Source organism: Sceloporus occidentalis, unplaced genomic scaffold, assembly GCF_023333645.1.
Source record: "Sceloporus occidentalis isolate IW3139 unplaced genomic scaffold, rSceOcc1.0.p SCAF_7, whole genome shotgun sequence".
In the NCBI taxonomy this organism is placed as follows: domain Eukaryota; kingdom Metazoa; phylum Chordata; class Lepidosauria; order Squamata; family Phrynosomatidae; genus Sceloporus; species Sceloporus occidentalis.
Window position 1 is genome coordinate 75650188 of NW_028316987.1, and position 26551 is coordinate 75676738.

The 26551-nt window shown below is 37.7% G+C and overlaps 1 protein-coding gene across 5 annotated transcripts in view; it reads right to left on the reverse strand.

Annotated features, from left to right (window-relative positions):
* Window positions 1-26551, reverse strand: part of ARHGAP21 (Rho GTPase activating protein 21) — a 132758-nt gene that overhangs the window by 5505 nt on the left and 100702 nt on the right. For 4 of the 5 annotated variants that reach the window (XM_089533382.1, XM_089533380.1, XM_089533379.1 and 1 more), the window contains 15 exons: window positions 14826-14984; window positions 14618-14717; window positions 14483-14519; window positions 13514-13639; window positions 12248-12532; window positions 10057-10121; window positions 9822-9970; window positions 5775-5923; window positions 5496-5651; window positions 5330-5408; window positions 4356-4429; window positions 4177-4266; window positions 1430-1555; window positions 1203-1244; window positions 719-824 (listed from right to left, as the gene is read on the reverse strand). In XM_089533382.1, coding sequence (XP_089389508.1) covers window positions 719-824; window positions 1203-1244; window positions 1430-1555; window positions 4177-4266; window positions 4356-4429; window positions 5330-5408; window positions 5496-5651; window positions 5775-5923; window positions 9822-9970; window positions 10057-10121; window positions 12248-12532; window positions 13514-13639; window positions 14483-14519; window positions 14618-14717; window positions 14826-14984 — 1743 coding nt within the window. The remainder of the gene's footprint in view (window positions 1-718; window positions 825-1202; window positions 1245-1429; window positions 1556-4176; window positions 4267-4355; window positions 4430-5329; window positions 5409-5495; window positions 5652-5774; window positions 5924-9821; window positions 9971-10056; window positions 10122-12247; window positions 12533-13513; window positions 13640-14482; window positions 14520-14617; window positions 14718-14825; window positions 14985-26551) is intronic. The other variant, XM_089533381.1, reaches the window with a different exon arrangement.

The window sequence follows — 26551 nt, forward strand, 5'->3', positions numbered from 1 at the left end:
TTCAACATTAGGATAGAGGAACTGTTTCAATAAAATGCTGAAAAAGTCTTCTATGAACTAAAACACAAACTAGAGACAAAGGAACATTTGTGATAAACAACATGATTGGTTAGTGATTGGAACAGTACAGTGATTGTGAGGGGGAAAGTCACCGAGAGGCCTTGCAACAGTAGTATTTAGCCAAATAATAAAGGTGGCAGTCATCAAACAGAAGGAATGTGTTTAGTAATAGATAGGTAGATATAAATGCATACCCTATTAAAACATACTTGGGGAAAAAATATTGGTTAGTTGCCAAGGAAAGTGAATTTTAACACCTTGATTTGCCTTCTCAAGTTTGGAAATGCCTTCATAGCAAGTGCAGAGGTTAAAGTTTTCTATCCTCCCATAAACCACTTACATGCAAGCAGGGATCTTGTCCACTTCATGGTAAGAATTACTTGGGTAATCATGGTTATTGATACAAAGTAATTCTCATGGATGAAGAATTACACTTTAGTTGGCTAAGAGAACATCCCATTCTACAACATGGAAAATACCCAACCACTGTCATCATTTAAAAAAAAAAAAAAGCACCCCAGATATGAAGGCAAGGGAAGGGAAAAAGCAAGTTATTAGCAAAGGAAAAAACAAACAAACAAGCTAAAAGTAGATTATAACAAATTATTAGAACAGAGTTTTCTAGCCTACAGACTAACACCGTCCAGGCAAGAGTTACCTGATACGTCTCCAGGAGATACTCCCGTCCTTCCAATGTTGGTGAGTAAATGATCTATGTTTGGCACTGGCTGAGATTGTACTGTGCTTTCCTCCTGAACTGCTGTCTACAGTTAATAAACAAAGATCTCTTCATCATTGTGTCACAGACAGCGGCTTCATTATGATTCAACAGTATTTAGAAAACCATAGTTACCCACCAAGAACCAGTTCCTCCGTCTAATTTTTTTCATATGATGTTTAAGGATTCAAAGGATGAGTAAAATGGAGAAAAACGCTATTCTAGTGGAGAAACCCACAGTAAGCCACATTTTAGTTACGATTTTGATAACTACATGGAGTCAAGATCTACAAAAATTGTGTGTGATAAACAAGTAAGTAATATACATTAGGAAAATATGTGCTCAATTTAGAGAAAATTTCTTATTGTATGTTTAAAATTAGGTGGGTAGGTAGAATCCAAATGCTTAAGGATCAGTACTTACAAAGGGCTCTTCAGCATCATCTTCTGCGAAAAACCAGTCATGCTACAATTTAAAATAAAAGAAGTGAAAAACCCCAAAGAAATGAAATCTTTACAATGTGGACATCACATAAATAAAAGGAACCAAGGAGTAGGCAGCACATAGAAGAAGCTGAAAAAAGCTGGTCTAGCTGAAGCGAAAGGTGTGCCTGCATAATTAAGCTGGGAGTGTGAAATACATGCACTTACTTTTTGGATAAGTGTTTCTACAATTTTGTATTGATCTGGCATATGGGTAACCATGTGTGTCATATTATCTTCAGATGTTCTCACAAGAGTTGGACCAAATACTATTGCCAGATTTCTTGGTTCCATCTAAAAAACAAAGAAAATAAATCTTATTGGTTTATCTGAAGCTAGGCTACAGTCTTACTTACATATAGTTGGCCCTTCATATCCATGGAGTCTTTATTCATGGACTCAACCATCAACAACTTTAAAATATTTTTAAAAAAATATGAATTCTGAAAAGCAAACCTTGATTTTGTCATTTTATATAATGGACTTCATTTTACTATACCACTGTATTTAATAAGACTTGAATCCATGGATTTTGGTATCCATGAGGGATCCTAGAACCAAACCCTAACTGATACCAAGGGCCCATTTTATATTTATACTCATACAGCCTCTTTAAAATCCTCCTGAGGGACAGTTTTCCAGTGGACGGCCAGAGATTCCATGGAGACTAAGGAGGCATTTACACTGTAGAAACAATGCAGCCTGACACCACTTCAATTGCCATTGCTCCATCCTACAGAATCCTGGGATATGTAGTTTTGTGAGGCACCAGAACTCTGACAGATAAGGCTAAAGGCCTTATAAATCCTATTATTATTATTATTATTATTATTATTATTATTATTATTATTATTCTAAAAATCCCAGGATTCCATAGGATGGTGCAGCAACACTTAAACTGGTACCAAACACATTATTTCTACAGTGTAGATGTACCCTAACTTTTCAAAGCTACAGCATAATGAATTTCAGAACTATCTCTACTAACACTGACCATGTGCATGAAACTACCTTTTATAGCAAGCAATCCAGACCAAGATTGTCTTCTTTTACTAACAGTAACTCTTCGGACACTTAGGCAAAGCTATGGTGATATCAAATCTTAAACCTTGCCTCCTATGACCTCCCCAAAGTATAAATTTAAATTAATTCCACAACAGGTTCTGAGGCCACAATCCAATAATGTATCCTCCTGGACAAAATGCCATGCAGCTCTTTATTAAGAGCTGGGAGATTCTGGGAACTGTAGTCTGAAATAATTTTCCAAGCTCTACCTTAAAGAAATTCCTCTTTACCAGTGATTCCCAAACTTTGGTCCTCCAGGGGTTTTGGACTTCTGCTTCCAGAATTTCTGACTGTTGGCCAAGCTGACTGGGGCTTCTGGGAACTGAAGTCCAAAACACCTGGAGAACCAAAGTTTGGGAATCACTGCTTTACACCAATGGTGCTCCTGATGCTTTGGATGTCATTTCCCAGAAATCCCAGCTAGTATGGACAATACTGGAAGATGATGTTCAAAACATCATTCAAAACATCTGAAGGACCAAAGGCTGAGAACCACAGCCCTACACTTTGAATTCTAATCTAATTTAAATTCTAAACTAATCACAAAAGTGAACTAACGTGAAAGCCTAAATTCTGTCAATTATGCTTTATACAGCGAGCACTTGGTATCCATTTGGGTTTGGTTCCAGGACCTTTCTTGGATAACAAAGTCCATGGAAACTCAAGTCCCATTAAATACAAAGGGGTAATGAAATACACTCATCCCTCACATTTGCTGGGGTTAGGGGCACAGGACGTCCGTGAATGTGGAAAAAAGGCAAATGATAAAAACACTATGTTTTTATCTGAGATAACACCTCTCTAGGAATGTCTAGGTCCTCCAGTGTAACTCGTGGTCAGCATCTGCCAGACATTGGCCATAGAATTGCACTGGAGGAGCTTCAAATGCCTAATGTAGTGTTCTCTCTAGAAATCTCTAGGTCCTTCAGTGCGACTTTCGTTAAAGTTGACCACAGAGTTGCCCTGGAGGACCTAGATATTCCTAGAGAGAACATATTAATAAATCTGTAAATAGTCAAATCTACAAAAGTCAAATCCGCAAAAGTGGAGGACATGTGTAGTGTCCTTCATATAAAGAAACAAAATCAAGATTTGTCGTTTGGAATTTTCATATTTTTTTTGAATACACTTGGCCCTCCATATTCACTAGGGTTAGGGGCAGAAGACCCCCGTGAATATCGAAAAACCATAAATAACAAAAACACCACGTTTTTACCTGAGAGGACACACCTCTAGGAATTTCTAGGTCCTCCAATGCAACTCTGTGGTGTATGTCTGACAGACACTGACCACAGAACTGCGCTGGAGGAGCTACAAATGCCTAGTAGAGTACAGTGAAAGCAGCACCTCTTCTTCCAGGCACTGTGCGCTGGAAGAAACAATGGCGCATGCACCACCGCAAGCACGAGCCCCATTACTTATAATGGGGCTCGAGCATACACGTTTTTTGTTTTACGTGGTGGTGGTGGTGGTCCGGAACAGATCCCCCGCGTAAAACAAGGGCGCACTGTATTCACTCTAGGTATCTCTAGGTATTTCAGCACAACTTTTAGTTAAAGTTGACCAGAGAGTTGCACTGGAGAACCTAGATATTCCTAGAGAGAACATATTAATGAAATCTGTGAATAATCAAATCCACAAACATCAAAGCTGCAAATATGGAGGGATGAGTGTATTGCCAAGCCATGTATTATTGTCTCCATGGATAAAGAATCAGTGGATATGGAAGACCGACTGTATTGACAGAGATACTGCTAGGGTCATTGCTCTCACTCCAAAATGAAGCAAACAAAAACACTCAAAATCCAGTTATCATGAAGTTGAACTGTTGAATTACATAAGCCATTTACCTTGTTCTTTTCTGAATTTTCTGCTACAGTCTTCAGATGTGCAGAGAGAAATTTCAGCGTTTCATAATGATGCTCTGGTAAATCACGGATCTGAAATGTGATTTTAGCACAGAGTTCAAAAATAGTCAGTAAACATAAAAACTTGCATTAGATCAGATATATATCAAAAATCGGCATACCAGCCTTTTTAGTGTTTTTAGTCGCTCCACAGGATCTTCTTTTCTATTGGCATCTATGAAATCTGCATATTTGTCTAACAAGAAAGAAAATTATTTTACTGCAAGAGATAAAAAAAACTATCAATGTTTTTTTTTTGGGGGGGTGGGGATGGGGAAATAACTCATGTGAAATTAAGCAATAACAACAGCACTAAAAGAGTAATGGAATATATATTCAAAATGTCTCCCCACTCATTATGGAACAAATGCTATGATAAGATTTAGTCTGTTTGCATCTTTGTACCCTGGCTACTAGAAATTCTATAGAAAGTATTTCTATATGAGAATAATAAGGTACAAACTAACTCAGCAAGCAAATTACAGGAATATTCAGAGTAGTATCATTTGAGTAATGTTTGAAAACAGAGATAAAACAGTATTTGTTTGACACAAAAACACTATATGATCAACCTATGGCTGCTGCATTAGTCACCTTTTAAAGCCATCATGTTCTGGTGCCTTTGACATATAAATGTTATAGCTGGTAAAATCTTTCCCAATATGGAAATATATTACAATTACAATGTCTATTTCAATGTCATTTTGCTATCAATGGGACAGTGTTATGGTCACTAAAAAGATCTGAGCATGTGATTCACGCTCAGCAACAAACATGCAAAGGCTAGTAAACTATCAAATGAGGGTGTCATGGTAAAGGGGTTGCGGCCATCGGAGGGAAGCCCATAGTGCCGGTTTGGGACACCAGGAGGGCTGGACTTATTCCCAGCACTTGAGGTTCCCCATCCCTGAATTAGATCTCTTAGCAGTCTCCTCCAACCTATTGCTCTCCAGAAACATTGAGACTGTAATACCTAGGACTAAATTACAATTGCTTTAAAAATCAGCACAACTCCAATGCAACTAACCACAGGCAAACTATAGTCTACATTTTATCTAAAATTGCTTTTTTCCTCTACTTCGATCAAAAAACTCACCATTAGTAAAAAGAGGTTCTGGAAGCTTTCTAAAGAAGGATTTCAGCAAACTACTTATGACATTCAAGTCTCGCCATTTCTAAGACATAAGAAAAGGAAAATTCTTGTTATCTTACAACTAGCAAGACAAAACCTTGGAATTCAAGATATAAAGGACATCACTCACATCATCTTGAATATCGATATCAGTCATCCCTTTGTTGAGCTCTTCTTGCATGCTTGAGATAGCAGCATTATTTCCAGGTACCCTATAAATACCTGTATATTCAAGACCTCTTTCTTCAACTAGTTTGCAGCATATATCAACTATCAGTGGGATATACTGAAAAAACAAAGAGAGAGGGGAAACTTGCTACTTGTGCCTTGGCAAAGAAGAATTCTCCAAGGAGACTGTAAATGTAAGGGTTTGTTTTTTTTTTTTTTTTTTGGGGGGGGGGGCTAATACCTTATTACTCTGAGCTGGGGGGCAATCATCTAGTCTGACTCCAAAGGTCCCAACAGCAGAAGGCTTTTTCTCAAAGGTTTTTCTCATGATATTGGGAATGTTTTTTCGCCATGTACCTTTGTCTTTTGGTGGACTTGTCTCATCTTTATCTGAAAGGAAAGAGAGAGAGAGAGAGAGAGAGAGAGAAAGAGAGAGATAGATTACTTTTTTTAAAAAATGCACACAATTCATTTAGACAACTGACTATGACTGAACTAGACAATGAATGAGTCAACAAAAATGAGTGAAAGCATACACTCAAAAAAAGCTTTAGCTTAGATCTAGACAGATAGCCTAGACCACAGCTTCCCTAATTCAAACCACAGTTTCACCACAACCCCAGCAACCATGACCTATCAATCCCTCATTTTATCCCTGAAACAAGAATCTACTTTCTTGCTACAATAGTCAACATAAGCAATGGAACTGTACAAGAAGCATACATACACTGTACATTTACATCAGACCACACAGGCAAACACTAGCATCATTCTTTAGCTATCTATTCAGAAAACAGAATCTATTTTGTGACTCTCCAGGATACCTTTGACTTTGATGAAATTCCCTAGTCCTTCCACAATAGTAATCAAAGCAAGTGTCTGATTCTGACACGTTCAGTAGCCTCTCCCGGCCACAAAACTTCAAAGAATTTATCAAACAAGTTAGATACTTTACACTATCAAAGACAAAGACAATGGCAGCAATTAGAATGCCAAAGCTTAATTATTTATTCACTAACATTCCGATTATTAAGGATAATAAAATCTTTGAGAAGTGGAATAGAAAAATAAGGGAATTCTTATGGGCCAGAGGGTGAGATGGAAAACCTTGATAGATACACACATAAATGGTGGTTGCAGCCTCCCTAATTTGCAACTATATTTTCAAGCAAACTCCCTAGTATGGGTAAAAGACTGGGTGAACCTACACAACAAATTACTTGCCCTGGAGGGCTTTAATATTCACTTTGGATGGCACGCACACCTATGGTATGGTAAAAACCATGTTAACAGAGACTTTGACCATCATTTTATATGTAGAACAATTGTGGCAAACTGAATAAAAATTAAACAATTGTTCTATAGAAAAATTCCTGGATGGATTTCTCCATATGAAGCTTTCTTCAACAGAACACAAATCTCCAGATGGTTATGATGTGATGACCTCCTTGTAAAAAAACAACTTGAATGACTATAACCTTAAACCAGTAGATGTGATCGAACTAATGGAGATACAAAAACACTGGTTTCTTTATAATCAATTTTTAGAAAAATCCAAAGTAGATGTAAACCAATAGAATTCTGAAACAGAAAAAAATGAACTAGATAATCTACTATTAAAGGACAATCAGAAATTAACATCTAAATTCTACAAACTGCTACTACAAAGGAAGCTGGAACTAGACATTATAAAAGATCCTATGCTACAATGGGCTAAAGACCTTGGCAGAGAAATTGCATTAGACAGTTGGCAATATGCCAGGAAAAAAAACAATTAAAATTCACTTGTAGTCAAAATCTACATGAAAATGGAATTCAGGTGGCACCTCACATTGCTAAAATCTATAAAGGAGAGAATAACCTCTGCTGGAAATGCTATGTGGCAAAGGGGACTTGGTAACACGTTTGGTGGGAATGTCCTAAAATAAAGAAATTCTGGAATTGCATCCATTCTGAGATAATCAAAATACTTGACATAAAATTTGATAAATCTATTTTTTTAAATATGACTAATAAACTACCTAAAAAGATAGAAACTGTACACTGGAGGTAAATTCTCTACATGATAACAGCAGGGAGACTGCTTCTGGCTCAATACTGGAAAATGAACATTCTTCCTACTACAGATGAATGGCCGTTAAAATTACAAGATATGCTGGAAATAGATCGTTTGACAAACTTAATTCATGGGAAAGCGGAAGAGAAGATTGAAAAGGACTGGGGGTCTGTTATGAAATATTGTGAAAACCAATGGAAACATAACAATATATGACATATTGAATACATAATTAATAGTTAAAATTTCATTTTTTCATAAGAATAGGAATGAGAAATTTAAAAGAGCTATTGATACTGAAGTTATCTATAAATAATAACTATAAGATGAAGTAATAGTAAACTCCAAGAATCAAACATACAAGACAAATGTATTTGTTATTTAATGGGAATTTATTTAGATTTTAAAAATGAAGCCCAAAACAATAGGATGGTTTAGAGATACAATTTTATTTACAAACACTGGTTGCTGGTTGTTTTGTTCTGTTCAGCTATAAATATTAGGTACATAAGTATACTACTATAATATGTTGAGGTTTTTGTAATCAATATGTTGATGTTTCTGTAATCAAGTTTTGTACTATGCAATAAAAAGATTGGGGGCAAACTGGAAAAAAAGACAATTGCCTGGGAAATTCAAGCAATATTTGTGGTATCACATGAACCTGCATAGAAAAAAATTAGGCATCTGTGTGAGTTTAGGCACCCCCCACTGGCCACTCAGGGGCCACTGAGTGCACCCCCACCCCAAAACAAACATTTCTCAATTTGTTTCACTATAATGCCCTACCAATGTCTCCTGGGACAATGGCCGAACCATTTTTCAAATGGAAGTGACAAGATCAATTTCTGAGTTCCTGTGAAAGAGGTGCCTCCTAGGTCTAAAACAGCAATCAGGAACAAAATGTGGTAAATTTATTTCCTACACCCACAGGTCTCTAAGGGTCATGAAAATGGCCACTTACGCTGCATATGGTGTGCGAACCACACTTTCCTCACATCTGTACTGTAGCAAACTATTCATGTCTCAGTGACTATTTCTGCCAGTTTTCCAACTTTTCCTGTGATGTCTCAGTCCACTCACACCTATGCTGAGCCTTGCAAAGACATGTTTTGGAATTATAGAATCTTGATGAATACAATCAAGTGGGCATTATCCATAGCACACAGAATATCATGAAACAACAGGGTGTCATATTCACCCAAATGTCAATAAAAACATGAGCTATGATAGTTACACCTGCTCACTGGTTTTACATGCTAACTTGAGGCAATGCAGACAATATTCAATATAAATTAATTTCCTTCTTGCAAAATTAATGCAGTACTCCTACTGCCGGAACACTGAGCAAACATATATTAATTTAGGTCAGTGAGGAAAGGTAGGGATTGATTTCAAAAACCAAGGTAGCAAAAAGAAACAGCAGTGTATAATGCACTTGTGTATGACGCAGGCACACTGTATCTTATGAACATCAATGTTTCTTCAGGACCCCACACTAAAAACAAAATTCCAAACAACAATGTAATATCAGAAGAACATAATAAAAATTGTACAGGTTGGGTCTTGTAATAAAATTACAGATTAAAATGTTTCTGATCAGGATTCCAGATATATCATTCCATTCTCCCACTCTAGAATCATGATTCTGTGTGCAGTGAGCATGCTCAGTCTTCACAGTAGTCTTTTGGGATCAAACCCAATCCTAACTATATTAAAATACTTAGCTCCACCAAGTGATAATCATGCAGTACAGCCCTTGTGAGGATTTACAAATAACTACTCAGTGTGAATCTGGAAACAAACTATCAAGAAACTGAGATGGTTCTTGCTACAGTTTTTATATCTATGTCTCTTCCTCCATTCTCTTCCCCTGAACATTCACTTCTGTTGCTATTCTTATCTGCTTTTCAACAGCAGTCAGTACCCCAGAAGCAAAGAGCACTCTCAGGTCTTCACTGGGATGTTCCTCCACTTAGTTCATCATGGCTGAGCAGATCAAATTGACAGATTCCCACTATCAAGAAACAAGAGAAGCTTACAGCAGAGGAGAAGCCTCCTTAGTCTTGGCTATAGGAAAAGAGGGCTCCTTCTAATCTAAAAACCAATGACACTCCAACGTGCATGAAAAGATGTGATCATATCTCTGTGTATTCATCCTCCAGATTGACACTGGGGTAAATCTGGAGGGGTTAGTACTACTAATGATATGGTTACATATAGGACAAATACCTTTAGCAAGGAATTTCCTCTCAGATTCCTCCTTTGGAGAATGTGGACTCTGGGTTCTTTGCTCAGCTTTCGTGCCAAGGAGTGTCTGCCTTATGCTCAGGCTCTGACGAGGCGTTTTGGGTGATGGCTCTGTTTTCCCACTTGAAGTACTAAGGAAAAAATATTTTATTATTCAGAAGCAGGAATTCCATGCATCAGACTGACTTGAGTGTCACACAGTACTGTGGCTGAATACCTCATCATAGTGCTGTATTCTTTAATCCTCCGGCTAATGAGGTCCCTGCTTGTGACACCTGTGTTCTGCAAAATAAATTGAGAACTATTTTGCAAATGTAGGAAAGAGCAAATTGTATGGCAAACAACAAACAATATTTGTATTATGGTTTCAAGCTAATATATTAAAAGGACAATAACAGAGAGAGCAGAATTCATTGTATAGTGAGCCTTTTCTATCTTCGGGGATTTTGTCCTCCCCACCCACATATGGGAAAACCCATAAGAGCTCAAGCCCCTATCAGTCAATGGGCAGTAACATGTGTATGCTCCCATCAGAGCACCTGTGGGCATGCACCACCATTGGCTAACATAGGGTGGGGTAATCTGCAAAAGCTCCAGTCTGCAGGTGGCTAGTCCACCAACATGGCGGGCTCACTGTATAATGACATACTGTAAAGCACTGTCTGTTTCATTTCTTAAATGCCCATTGCTGCCATTTGGTTTGGATACACTTAAATGAAAACACAAATTTATATATTAAACAGTATACAAGTACTTCTCAATTGCCCTGGTTTTAGATCAGAAGCTGTTTGGGCACATTTCTTGCTTACTAATTTACACATATAAGCAATTGCCCTTTGAAAAAATGAAATACCTTCTTGTCATGTTCTTACAACTTATCCTCTCTGGGAACAATTATAGTTTACCAAGAGATGGAGTAACTCAAAAACTAAATCAATGAAATACTGTGACTAATGCCTGTGTAAAAGCCTCCAACTATTCATGCTTACATCTGCCCACGATTTCATTCAGAGACACAGAATTTTCCAGGCTAATGTCAGAGAATGATCATGTTGGAAGAAAGCTCAACAAAATCCATTAGACAACGATGCTGACAGCGCTAATCCTACACAGATCACAGGTAATTGTACCTTTAATGCACCATATAGGATTGCAACCTAAGACTAAGAATGAGGTTATACTAGAATTTTGCTCCCTGCTCTTTGAACAGGCAGAGTGCAACATTTCTATAATGTTTTTATATTCAAACATCAACATTAGAAGGTATTATAATATATGCTTAAATGTTAGAATTTATGGCTTTGAAGCACTTTAACAAAATAGGATGCTTTAAACCAGTGGTTCCCAACCTTCCTAATGCCGCGACCCTTTAATACAGTTCTTCGTGTAGTGGTGACCTAAACCCATGAAATTATTTCATTGCTACTTCATAACTGTAATTAAATAGGTGTTTTCCAATGGTCTTAGGCAACCCCCATGAAAGGGTCATTCAACCCCCAAAGGGGTCCCGACCGACAGGTTAGGAACCACTGCTTTAAACAGAACAAATTCACATAATATACAATTTAGCAATTCATATAGCAAAATCCTTGCAGAGTAGAGCTCAAATAAAGTACTGAAGAGCTAACTGAGGCCTGACACAGACAGGCCAAAATAAAGCTGCTTCAAGTCACTTTGCAGGTATGCTGTTTAAATGATTCATGCATCCCAAGAGTCCAGAAGCTGCACCAAAGCCATGCTCCAGTCCTAAGGACTGGAGTGCAGCTTTGGTGCAGCTTCCAGACTCTTAGGATGCATGCATCATTGAAACACTATACCTCCAAAGTGACTTGAAGCAGCTTTATTTTGGCCTGTCTGTATAGGGCCTAAGGCTCCAATCATATAGACACACACTTTGGAGTGAGTCTCAGTGAATTCTGTGGGATTTATTTCTAAACGGACATTCATTAGCATTATGCTGTAATGACTGACATAGTGTTCTCTCGGTATTTATATATACTGGTAATTCTCAGTATGATGATGAATACTGATTTAACTAACACTTTCTTCCCACACAAGGAAATTAAATATAGGCAGTCATTAAATGATATGAATTAACTCTGAACAAAAGAAATTTAACTTCAGTAATTGGAATTAACACCAAGAAAAGTTATTTAAATAGTGGCTCAGCTACTGTACATCAATAAAGAGAATGATTATAATGAATATAATATTATTTATAATAATATTTATAATAATAATCAAACTATAATAATGATGATGATGAAGAAAAATTATTCATGCTAATTTTCATTATTCTACACCCCCTTTTAAATGGGATGCTAGCATGGATGACTCTTAGTCCAAATACAGCAAAATATGAAAAACATTGAAACAGAGGGGAGGGGGAAACTGAACAAGCACACAACCTCATTGTTTAAGTTGCTGTTTTCTTGTATAGCCTTAATCCAGGCCAGCATGTCATCTCTATCTTCAGCTTGAAACAGGTATTCACAATCTGATGTGGTGAGCCGAAATACATGTTTCCTTTTTGTATCACTATATGAAATGTCTATTAAACAAGCGTTGATACTGATGGGCTGCTCTTCCTCAGATGGCACCATTTGTTCTTTTTTATCCTTGTATAAGTACAATGAGCAACCTTTAAGAACAACATACATCTGTTTCCATGGCCGGATGCTCCCACCAACTCTCTGGAAAATACAAGCTACCATTACTATCTAATAAAACAAAGTGGATGTATGTGATGCTTTATACCTTAAAGTACATTATATATGTTATGTTACATCAAAGCACTAGGAGAAATAGGAGGACGATAAGGAAAGGATGAAATGTTACTAGTCCCCTTGTCAATGTCTTCTGCAAAAGTCTTGTAAGAAATTGAAAAGGCCAGGATTATAGAGAATGCTGTAACATATGTAGAAATATGGATGCTAAAACAACTGGATTTTTTTTTTGTAATTTTGGTAATTTCATTGACATTTAAGGTGCTGCTTAAATAATTTCCTAGCAAAACACAGTCGTTCTCTGTGAGTATGTGAAAGAGCCTGTGCATTATATTAATTCTGGACTTTTCAGTGCAGACACACAAGCTCTTTCCTGCTAAATCACCACTGCTGTAAGCCTGGAGGATTATTAGCTGTGGAAATAGTAGTATATCAGATGAATGTGTTGTTATATAGTGCTAGAGAAGCTATCATGCAAAAGGATCCTTATTTTATTAAACTCCGAAAGCTTTCTGATTGCTAAAAAATCATGACATTGTAGTATGTATGCCACTAAGTTTCTGCAAGGTATTGAATTCCTAAGAAAGAAATCTTAGCAGTCTGTAATAAGTTTCAACTATGCTAAGAAATACAGGATTCAAATCTAGTAGTTGCTGGGAAAATGTGAAAACCTAGGTTTCTGTCAAAAGGTGAGTAAACATGGTGCATTAAATCTTACTGTATGTTACAATGGCAAGACCCTGAAGAGTTTCTTTTCCAAATTCAACACAGCAAAAGATAGGAGAGGGCAGGAAGGAAAGACTTAAGGATAGCATTACTGGTCACCTTGTCAATGAAAATTCAGTATGTGGGTAGTTTCTACTAAAGGCTTATGAGCTAGAAAATATCTGAAACAAGTCGATGCACAATTTGTATTTACTCTCAACTGTATTTTAGGAATAACAGTACCTTTCCCTTGTCTGTGATTAGATTTCGAAAATGGAGCCATCCTTCCTTGGAAGCATCACCAAAGACCTCTGAAGAAGAAGCTTTTCTGGACCCTGAGTTTTCTGAAGATGTTTGGCTGTCTGGGGCCTAAAGAAAACACCACACTGAAGCACTTAACATTAAAGAAGCAAGGCATGTTCAATAGCACTTTTGCTCTACTCAATTAAGGTCTCCCTCTTTTCTTCCCTGTGCAGGCAGAATATAAGGGGAAAGCAAGCATAGGCAGCTAACATCGGATAAAAAATGCAAATGTAAGGTATCTTAGAGAATCCTAGTCTCAGCATCCAGCCCCAAGTCCTCTCTCTTCTCAAGGGAAAATGAGACCAGAAAGATGAGACTGCAGCTGGATAGCCTGTCATGTTTCTGCCTGGCTTTTCACACACTGGTGCATAAATTAAGAAAGTATTTTTTCCGGATGACAAATCCCAGAATTCCCCAACCAGAGTAACTATGGCCATACTGGGTAGGAGTTCTGGTAGTTGTAGTCCAAATCAGTAACTTTTCCAAGCTTCGGATAATGGTAGCAGTAGATATTATGCTCATGAGTCTGGTAGTCCCTACTACATTATCATGTATCACTGGGGTATATAGGAATCTAAGAAGCTGCTTTATATGAGTCAGAGTGTTTGTTCATCAAGTCTACTATGGCCTATATGGACTAGCAGCAAACTCTTAGGCAAACAAAGTCTTTTCTCATAAATTGCTGATACTTTTAAAAAGCAATACCATGGACTGATCCAAAGGTAGCGTCTGGTTCTTTTACTCTTCTACTAAGATTTTATTTGTGCACCCCACAATCAGCACCCCACAATCAGCATAAAACAACTGCATGACTGAGTTCTATAGCTGAATCTTTGAATATAAAATACTGGCACTAGCTGGTTTTTGTTTTCACAACTGATAAATATTGATGGATACTGGACTACTGACCTTGATTCCCTTTAAGCTAGATACATGCTTTATGGCCCTGTGGACGCAAAGTAGATATTGCAGTTAACATCTCTGAAGACACCCTTGGATAAAACACATGTTCACATATAGATATTTTTTAAAAATCTAACTTACACTTTTCCTTCTCTATAGTCATCCAGTCCTTCATCATAAGACTTAGACCTTTCACTTTTTGCAGGAAACTGACCATCCACCACACTAGCCCTTATAGATTCTGTAGTCAAAACAAATGTATATCTTTGTTAACAAAACAAAACAAAACCCCAAATCTTACTACCGCCATCAGTGAATAAACCAAAGCTGTCCGAATCTGTAAACTTACCATGATCATGAGACAGCTGTCGTCGAATTAAAGGTACAAGAGAGGTAGGGCTAGGAGGAACTGTTGTGATGGTGGGTGCTCGTGAGGAAGATGCTGAAATAACAGCAGAAGCTGGAATGTGGGCGATATCATGGTCAATACTGGGACTAGCTGGCTCATCTACAAAGAAACATACAGCTAGTTAGAAAGACCTTAGTAAAATAGTGATCATCATCAGATACTGAACCCCAGTCAGGGATAACTGGAATTTGTATAATGCTCCTGTGCCATTATAATTACCAGAGATCATTGTGCCAAAATGGCACAGACATCCCAGGATAGATGAAAGAACTTACTTTAAGATTGTTTGCTCCACTTTTTTGAAAAACAGTCTTCAACCATTTTAAGGACTCAGAGTGTCAAACTCACTTTATTAATGAGATTACATTTTAATAGGTAAAGCCTAATATCACTACATGAATAGTGACAGAATAAGAAAGGTGAAACTAAATACAGATTTTGCTCAGGCAATAACATTATAATGCTTAGTTTCTTCATACTTTTCAGAAGAGACTATATTTAAAAAGAAAGCTGTCAGTAAATACAATCAATTTTAAACAACCCTCCCATGGTTGACTGTTATCATATACGTAAGCCTTCAATTAAAATGATTAAAAACAAATAAAATAAACTATTTCAAGTTATGCAGAAATAGCCAAACCAATAAATAATCTAATACAGAGCAATACAATATCTTGTCACAGAAGGTCTATGTCAGTAGCACAAAACTCTCCAAAATGTTGTTAAAATAATTGGTGCAAATTGACAAGTTACACTAAAATCAAAAGTTGCTGCTGCTACCTACCAAGTATTGATTCCAGTAACTGCTGATATAAATTATCACAATCTGCACAGATCCAGCACCGATCTACTGCCATGAGGGTCATCCTGCAGCATTCAAAGAAGCTTAACGGTTTTGCAGAAATTGCCCGGATGCCACGAAATAACATACAGCTTAAATGAACAGTACAACACTGAAATACCAGGATAATCTTTCTAACTCTTCTTTCAATGTACAGAAAAAAACTGCACAGAAATACAGACCATAAACATGCTGTACTCTGATAATTAATATGTATGGATCCTAGGTGCTAAGCATTTTAATATGCTCTGCTTCTGAAAGGCCCATTGAAATATTCAAGCCTGCACAAACAGAGGTTTATTCTTTTCTCTGAATGAATGCATCTGCACGTACTGCATTGTGTTTTCAAAGAGTAATTGATGGCTCTGGTTTAAGGAGGCAAGGCCTGCAGCATAAAAGTTTGGTTGTACATGCACACACACACACACACACACTTTTTAAATGATGAGAAACATTTTAAAGACTAGGCAGATGTAGAAATTCTTTAGCAGTTATTGCAGTAAGAGCTTAAAAGTAAAAGATCTGACATGAAGATATTGCTTAGAATTCCAAACTAAACATTTAATAATACATACATATATGCTTTGCCAGCTCTTTTTTTTTCTAAATGAAAGTTCTTCCCAATATTTTAAAAGGTAAACAATATGAAAGCTTGAAGGCTATCACAAGACTGCATCCATTTTTGTGGGTTTTTCGGGCTATATGGCCTTTTTTCTAGAAGAGTTTATTCCTGATGTTTCAACAGCATATGTGGCTGGCATCCTCAGAGAATGCTGGCATGGAAGTGAGTGGGGTTTATAAAGTAAACTTTGTTTACTTTAAGGGTTTCTTCTTTCCTGTTGACGTTGTCCAGGTGTTGTGGATTTCAATGGCTTCTCTATGCATTCTGATCTGATAGTTGTTGGCATGGTCCAGACTTTGTTTTCAAACAGCATTTTATGCCCAGGATGGTTTATAACATGTTCTGCTACTGCTGATTTTTCTGGCTGACTGGAAGATGAATTGCAGCACCTGGACTGGCTCTATAGGCTAATAGTTACTCCAGCTCACCACCTAAAGGGAAGGTATTTTTACCAAACATCAAAGGACTCACAGAAAGAATAGGGAAACTGGTGAGGAAACACAACGTCCAGACGATCGATAAACTGATCAAGAAAATCCAGCAAACGCTTCACTCAGCGAAGGACAGGAGGGGCCCTCTTGTGGCCGCAGGAGTTTACCGCATACCATACGCAGCTGCAGACAAGTCTACGTAGGGACCATCAAATGCAGTGTCCAAACACAAATCAAGGAACATGAGAGGTACTACAGATTGAGTCAGCCAGAAAAAGTCGGGCTAGCAGTCCAGAAAAACACTAAAATTAAGACCCAGCAAAATGCATATGAAAACCACCCAGGATCAGGTTTTTTTCCCAACAGACAACAGACCACTAATTAAGCAGATGCAAACCCTCCTTGCATATCCTCCCAACCCTGAGGCCTTTGCCATTCAACAACAGGAGAATACACAGTTTAACATGTAAATCACTCCTCCCAACCTAGAGTCACGCAGTATATATATCCCCCGACTCACATTCATACCAGCATTCTCTGAAGATGCCAGCCACAGATGCCAGCAAAAAGTCAGGAATAGACTCTTCTAGAACGTGGCCACAGAGCCTGAAAATCCCACAAAAAAAAACTTTAATACGAAAGCTGTTGAATGATGTGGTAGATACATATTCATTAGTCTAGTCCTCTCATGGGAGGAACATTTTTTTCTTCTAATTTGCTGTGGACTATTACTGCACTTTTATCCACTGGTTACAACTGTTTCTTTCCTGCAAACTTGCCAACATCTCCAAGACCAGGACCAATCCATAGACAACTACTTTGAGCAGTATTTCTCTAGTGTATGTTCTCCATTTGCATTAAGAGCAGTTGTGGATGCAGTTGTTTTCATGCCCTAGATTCTAACCAGGAAATAAAGTATCTCCTCTCATGAGCAAGAATACAATCATTTGGGGGCAAAGCCAATCAGATACAATAGGCTGATATTTTTCTATTGTACAACAAGATTTCCCAGAGTAGCTAACATTTACACTCCAGATGGAACAAGACAAACCAAAATCTATTAAGCAAGCCTGAATAAATTTCATACCATTAAAATATTAAACCTCTACTTTACAATGAGCCATCTTCTTAAACACTCACTACAATTTGCTTTTAAAATATCAGGCAATGCACGTTTACATATGCATGCATGAACACCCCTCTGTTTTTAACAGGAAGGCAAAGAATAACAATCTTCACAAAAATCAATGCACTTGTACTGTCTGGTTGGCCAGTGGATGGTTCAGTCAGCTGATAAGACGTTCTTGAATGAAAACACTGTCCATTTGTTCAAGACTCCAGCAATGAGCTTCACTGTGAACAGTTTGTAAGGTAGTGTAGTATGCAAAGAATGGAAATGGAAGGAAGACACAGTAGCACAAGTGAAATTAGAATAAGGTCAGAAAGCTATGTGTTTTGCAATGAAGAGCTGGTTATTTGCACAGCATCCTCAAAGTGCTCCAACAATTAAAATGGCAATTAAGTTCATGCTCCAGTTTTTATTACATAATCAAGTTGATATACCTTAAATTTTTCTTTAGTAATTCTTTTTCAGTGATACAATAATATTTCAGTAAGCCACATATTATCAGCAATAAAAGAGAATTAGGTGTGCCAAACCTTCTATGAAACAAGACAGAAATACAACAGTATATGACTATGTGGGTAACAATCTCATACTAGCCACCTCATGTCTTTCCATTCATAACTATGCTTCAGCTCTGTAGTAAAATGACAGTAGAGCACCCAATCCCAAAGTGAACTGTTTGAGAGAAAAGAGTTTTAGAGTTCAACATTACAGCAGCATCCAAAGAGCCATGCAGCTAATTTCAACAGCTAAGAGGCCTTTGGTCTTGGTTTCATGAATTTTAGCCTATATGACAAATTACAAGTGAAAGACAAGTTACAAGTGAAAGAAAATCTATCCTAACATATTCTTCTTCAAATGTATTAGACTACAATTCCCATGCTAGGCTGGTGATGATGTAATTTGATACTATTTTGAAGCACTATATTATTGGGGAAGGCTGCATTGTCAGCTTCCAAAGCAGTTTGTAAAATGGTACTGTGGGGTATAACATAGCAAGAGATTTTACAATTCAAAACAAGAAGCTTTATGAATATTTCTTCAACATTCAGGCCAGTATTTCCAGGCATCAACTCAGGACTGCTTAGAAGCATCAGTCAATGGTAGAACGAGCAATTAGCTCAAAACATATACATACATGTTGAGTAGCTCTTATCTAAAATGCTTGGGACCAGAAGTATTTTGATTTTGGAATAGTTGCATACACATGAGATATCCTGGAAATGAGGCACAAGTCTGAACATGAAATTATTTTATGTTTCATATACACCTTGTACACATACCCTGAAAGTAATTTTCTATAATATTTTAAATAATGTTGTACATGAAATGAAGTCTGTGTACACTGAAGTATCAGAAACCAAAGGTGTCACTATCTCAGCAACCCATAAAAAAAGGTTTGGATTTTGGAGCACTTTGCATTTTTGGATTAGGGATACTCAACCTCTATTCAAATGCAAACTTCAATGGAAGCCAGAAAAATCAGCAGTAGCAGAACACGTTATAAACCATCCTGGGCATAAAATGCTGTTTGAAAACACTGAAATTCTGGACCATGCCAACAACTATCAGGTCAGAATGCATAGGGAAGCCACTGAAATCCACAGACACCTGGACAACTTCAAGGAAAGAATAAGTGCTTAAAGTAAACAAAGTTTGGCTACCAGTCCTGAAAAACACCAAAATCAAGACCCAGCAAATGCAAATGAAAATCCCCCAGGATCAGAGGTTTTCCCAACAGACAATGGATCACTAATTAAAAAGACACCTTGGAGCCTTGCTATTCAACAACAGAACAATACACAGGTTAACATGTAAATCGCTTCCTCTCAACCAACAGTATACACTTGTCCCTCCATACTCGCTAGGGTTAGGGGCACAAGACCCCCGTGAATATGGAAAAACCACAAATAACAAAAATATGACATTTTTACCTGTGAGGACACCTCTCTGGGAATCTCTAGGTCCTCCAGCGCAACTCTGTGGTCAATGTCCAACAGACACTGACCAGAGCACTGCGCTGGAAGAGCTACAAAGGCCTAGTAGAGGATTCTCTCTAGGAATATCTAGGTCTTTCAGTGCAACTTTTAAAGTTGACCATAGAGTTGCACTAGAGGACCTAGATATTCCTAAAGAGAACATATTAATCAAATCCATGAATAATCAAACCCACAAATATCAAAGCCACAAATATGGAGGGGTGAGTGTATATACCCCACTCTCTTCCATGCTAGCATTCTCTGAATATGTCAGACACCGCTGCTGGTGAAACATCAGGAATAAACTCTTCTAGAACACAGCCTCATAGCCCAAAAAAACCCACAATAAACGATAGATGCCAATTTCGAAAGCCTTTGACTACACATGGAGAACTTCTCTGTGTGTAGCTGAACTTCAGGAGGGAGCAAACTAACAGGACCCAGAACAATGCTGGCAAACTGCAGGAAAAGAGATTCCACCTCAACATTAGGAGGAACTTCCTGACATTAAGACTGCTCGACAGTGGAGAGTGGTGGAGTCTCCCTCCTTGGAGGTCTTTAAACAGAGGCTGGATGGCCATCTGTCAGGGATGCTTTGATTGTGAGTTCCTGCATGGCAGGGGGTTGGACTGAACCTTGTGGTCTCTTCCAACTCATGATTCTATAATTCTATGATTCAAAGGTCTCCCTTTTTGCAATCTATGCAACAAGATGCTCAACTGGGGGCATCTCACAAAGAATATCTGATCAGTATAGGACTATGGACTAGAAGGGAAAACAGAAAGCCCAGGTCTTTTTATGCATGTCTATGGTTCTCCTTCTGGATCCCAGCTATTCTTACTACATGTGATTACTTTCTGTGGTTTCTACAGTATGTGCACTTAACTGGGTACAAAACTGAGAGTCATAATTTCAAATGATATGCATTTTTCAATTAACATTTAATTTATATATGTGTCACTTTTGCTTTGTGTATAAAATAATATAATCTGAGGCACTTGAGTTTACTCTTTTTTAAATAAAACCTATTTCTGACATGCTAAATCAAGATTCTGGGAAGCACAAAACACCAGGAGCCAGGTTTCTCCTCCCCGCATAAAGCTAAACCCCAAGCATGTCTGAGAAGTCTTGGATGCAAAAAGCCCGCCTTCTTCCTTTCATGTGGCTATGAAGAGATATATTCCTTAAGCCAAGCATAGTTTGTTACACCTAAATCAGGCCAACTTGCAGCTAGTATGAACCATGATTTACTGAGGGCCCAAACAGACAGGCCAAAATAAAGCTGCTTCGGGTCACTTTGGAGGTATGCTGTTTAAGAGGCTGGAAGCCGCGCCAAAGGACTGGAGCGCAGCTTTGGCGCAGCTTCCGGCCTCTTAAGATGTGTGTGTCATTTAAGCATCTGTTCAGGCCCTGAGATAACCCAGATGGAACTGTGATTTCTGTTTGTGTCTCGCTTCAATATTCCATAGTCTGCAGAAGCAGTTGTGAATTGGTTACTTCATTAATCCATCAAATGAATATTTTCTTTTTCAGAACATACAAGAGAACGAGATGAGAAGTGGAAACATTCATAACTAAGTCTCAAACAGGTTTATTCCCATAATGGAACACTATGAGTTAGCATTATCACCAATAAGGTCATTATGTCATATCTTTTGTAATTTATAATTATTAATGAAATAAACTTGTAGTTAGAAAGGCATCAAAGGAAGAATTTCTGTATTTTAAATGCACTAAAAGTCACTTCTTTAGATTAATTAAGGCTTTTCGGTTAAGACTGAATCATCATCTTCAATTTCAAATGAAGAATGTTTTCTGATATAATAACTTGGGGCTCGTACAGTGACTCATTAGGGATGCTGATGGAGCAACCTAGAAACTATAGTTTACAAAATGATGGTCTTAAATGTATTATTTTCCATGTTAATTCCCCACTCGCTAGTTTAGTGTTCAGTATCAAAGCAGAATTAATTTGGAGGAGGTTGCTTTTCCTTCTAGTGCATTTAAAAGCATCAACACCTGTGTTCTAAGAGTGATCCTTCAAATCTATTGCTAAGTGGGATCTCTCGAGTACAGAATAGCAAGGTCTAAGATACAGTGAGCTAAATACTCTCCATAAGCATTTCCTTGCTTCATGCAATTCTCCCTTTACAATACTCAGATGATACAGGGCACCACTACTGAAATCAAACCTCTAATCCCAATGGAATGGGAATACTATCAGTAAACACTGTTTTCCTCTTCTCAAACCCAACCTATAATATAGGATCAAAGTTCAATATTTAATGATAGAAAGAAATCTTAAATAATCACTTTGGTGAAAAAAGGCAAGTTCTACGTTTTAGCTGACAGAAGCAGGCAGGAAATTCTCCATAAAGATTTGCTCCATCAAAGATTGAAGGAGTTAAAGATGAATATTAATGAGTTCTCATTCTAGTTATTGAAAATTCAAAAAAAGATCTTGGAGATCTAGTCTTCTTCTTATTTCTTGACTGCAGAGTTTCCAAGAAAGAAATGCATAGCTGTAGTCAATGGGCAAAAATATGGTGCTCGTCCCTGGCACACTGAGGGAAAACCCCCTGCTGGTCCCCAACATCAAACAGCTTCAGAAGCACAGAACTATAACAAAGTGGCTCAGGGGCTGGACTGAATTGTGAATGAGGGAATTGATTACTTCAGTTTCATCTCTGCCATAAACTCTCCACTACCCTTAAGCAAGTCACTCTCTCCTCCCTCAGTTCCTGCTATCACAACATGATTATTTAAGCAGGCATATCATTCTGCTCAGTCAAAATGTTTATTGTACTACTGAGATCATGTCTGTGAATCACTTTGCACAAATGGAAAGTGCTATATGAACTGTAATTCTGCCATCACCATTACTTCAATACTTAAGTCTACCGAGCTAGATTGAAGAGTTAAGCCATTCTGACTAAATAAATAGTCCTGTTTAATTAGGCAGTAGGCCTTAAACATTAATTATTTTTAACAATGTATTTCTAAAAATTGCATACGGCAAGGAATAATCTTATATTGCAGATGGTAAGCACTCCTTACTTGCTATTTGACAGAGTAAAGGGAATTAAGTTTTATAGTGCCTGTTGCAAGGTATGTATCTAAAAAGGAATACACATGCCTTTTCTTGAAAACTCTATTTTTCTTTATATGCAGATTTATCAACTAACTAAATATGTATGAGAAAACGACTTAAGATTTCTTTAATCCAGGCAACATTCCTAATTATTTCAGGTGGGGCCTGACCAAAGCAGAATAGAGTGGCAATATTACTTCTCTTGATCTAGACCAGTGGTTCCCAACCTGTGGGTCGGGACCCCTTTGGGGGTCGAATGACCCTTTCATGGGGGTCGCCTAAGACCATTGGAAAACACCTATTTAATTACGCTTATGAAGTAGCAACGCAAATAATTTTGTGGATTTGGGTCACCACAACATGAGGAACTGTATTAAAGGGTTGCAGCATTAGGAAGGTTGGGAACCACTGATCTAGACACTATACTTCTATTGATGCAGGCTAAAATTGCACTGGCCTTTTTAGCTGCCTCATCACACTGTTGAATCATGTTCAACTTGTGATCTACTTGGACTCCTAGATCCCTTTCACATGTAGTCTCCTTAAGCCAGGTGTCCCCCATCCTATATCTATACATTTTATTTTTCTGCTCTAAGTGCAGTACCTTACATTTTTCTGTGTTGAATATCATTTTATTAGCTTTGGCCCAGCTTTCTTGATTATTCAGGTCTTTTTGAATTTTGATCCTGTCCTCTGGGGTGTTAGCTGAGCAATGGTTCAGTAGAGATCCTGTAGAGATACCACTGCCTCCAAGAACAATGCTATGATCAGTGACTTTTTGTGATTTCTGAAAAAGCAGCAAATTAGGGTTACTGTGTAGGCAGAGGCAAAAGTTGCTGCACTAGAAATTCACTTCCACAAGCAAACCTGAAGGGTAAAGTCGAAGGCTTTCATGGCCAGCATCCATAGTTTTTTGTGGGGTTTTTGGGCTATGTGGCCATGTTCTAGCAGAGTTTCTTTCTGACGTTTCACCAGCATCTGTGGCTGGCATTCAGATGCCAGCCACAGATGCTGGCGAAACGTCAGAAAGAAACTCTGCTAGAACATGGCCACATAGCCCGAAAAATCCACAAAAAACTATAAACCTGAAGGGTACTCAGGCTAAAAGTGTGTATACATGTGCAAGTGCACCTGTGATGGCCGCTGCTCCTTCTATGATACACCTGGGGCAACATTTAAATCAATCATTATTGTTATTTTACTAATTTGTTAACAAACGCTGCAGCAATAATATTAATGGATCTTTGTCCCACTCTTTTGCCTCTTTTTCATCTCTCCAACAATTACATGACTTCTCAGAACTTCACATATATCAGCAGCTACTATCAGCTTTCTATATGATGCAGCACACCTTTGTAGAGGAGATTTTCTTTGGAGACCAAATTACAACTGCAGTTAAAGACTAAGCATCACAACTACAGAGGCAGAGTACACATATCCAAGCATATTATAACCTGATTAAAAATAATATTGCATCAACATATAATGAGGGGGAAACACACACTGGCTCTTTAAACACATTTCACATTTCTACCACTATCATCCTCTCACTTTTTAATGTATTCAGGATATTGCTATGACCTTCATTTGCCAATTCCTCCACAGGGGCCCCTTTCTTATGTAACAAGCAAAACCTCCCTTTTCTTACTTCCGAAGGCACAAACTGACAAGTGTTCTACTTCCAGCCTACATTTCTTTAAGATCTGACTAATTCCTATCTTCTTCATATCCTGCCTGATTTTCCCATTTCTTCTTTCTCTTCTTAGAAGCCATTATTTGTATTTACTCTGCCCTTTACAACCAATACAAGTTCATTTCTGTAGAGTTCAAAATAGCTTTGCAAAAGACTGGTAGCTAATAAGGTAAATTAGTAACTGACAGTGGTGCAAGCATTTATATCTTCATTGAAGTTCAGGTATTTTTTCCTTGCAGCCTAACCCTTTTAAAAGCACAATCATATAAATTTCTACTTAGATGTGAAAAGACTTCATTGGGACTTGCTCACAGGTAAGAGTGGCTAGAATTGTAGCCAAGATTATAAACAGAACCAGGGGGAATTCTAGTAAATCATTTCGAATAAAATCTTACCTCTTATGTTATAACAAGTACTTAGTATAAGCTGAGTCTCCCTTGTAAGAAATACCTTGGACCAGAAATGCTTTGATTTTTTCAGATATTGGCATATTTGCACATACATACATGCCAAAATAACTTGGAAATGGGACCCAACTCTAAATGTGAAGGTCATTTATTTCATATACACCTTATACATACAGCCAGAAGGTAATTTATACATACTATTTTTAATAATTTTGTGCATGAAACAAAGTTTGTGTATACTAAACCACCAGAAAGCAAAGGTGTTATTATTTCAACCACTCATGTGGACAATTTTGCATTTTAGAATATTTCAGATTTTGGCATTCTGGGTAAGAGAGACTCAACCTGTGCTGTCTTTCTAGAGTTAAATAAAATATTAGACATCATACCAATTTAAACATGTTTAAGTTCTAGTCGAAGCAACAGAATTAAGAATCTTTCACACACTAAGTCACAGGCCTAGATTAAGACATACTGAGATCCTAAACCAGAGTGGGCAACTTTAGTCCTCCAGATAGTCTAGGGCCCATTAGCCTTAACAAGTGAGAGATATAGGGAAATGTGAGGGATTATGGAAATTACTGTCCAAAACCATTTTGATGCCCATCCTGCTCTAAACGATATTAAGTTTATGAGGTCCCATAGCATTATGCTATGTGTATTATGTAAAACCTGAAAGCTAGTATTATAGCAGTATTCTGAGGCCTGGCTTAAAATATATGTTGTTTATACATAAATCTGATACTGCTCACTCAGCTGCGTGGGAATAACTATGATACACAAATGATTACCACAACCACAGAGCAAGGCTGATGGCCCACAACCTTCTCAACTAACTGACATTGCACAATAATAATAATAATAATAATAATAATAATAAATTTATTTATATTTCCTGCCTCTCCCTGCAGATCAAGGTGGGATTACATCCGATAAAATAAATACAAAATAAAAATACAAAGATACAATCAATAAAATACTGACATTATTAATAAAATTGCATGACAATCATAGCAAACATGGCCATCATAATCAAAGGGGGTGGAACGTTTTACTTAATAAGGCTCATATACAAGGTCGGGTGGGTAAACCCACCAAAAAGATCCGTCTTATTACCACCTTAGATGCTTTTATGAAGGCACTTAAGACGGATCTCTTCCGGCACAACGGTGGTAAAAGCTCTATGGGAAGTCACTGTTAATCTAGTCATTTGGTATTCTAATAGATTCTTCCCAGATGTTCTGAGAGTGCGAGGTGGATTATGTAGGGAGAGGTGTTCCCGCAAGTAACTCGGGCCCAAGCCATACAGGGCTTTAAAGGTGATAACCAACACCTTATCCTGCACCCAGAAGCTAATCGTCAGCCAGTGAAGAGATTTTAACACAGGTGTTATGTGATCAGACCTAGATGTACCAGTGACCAATCTGACTGCCACATTTTGTACCAATTGAAGCTTCCAAACTTGGTATAAGGGTA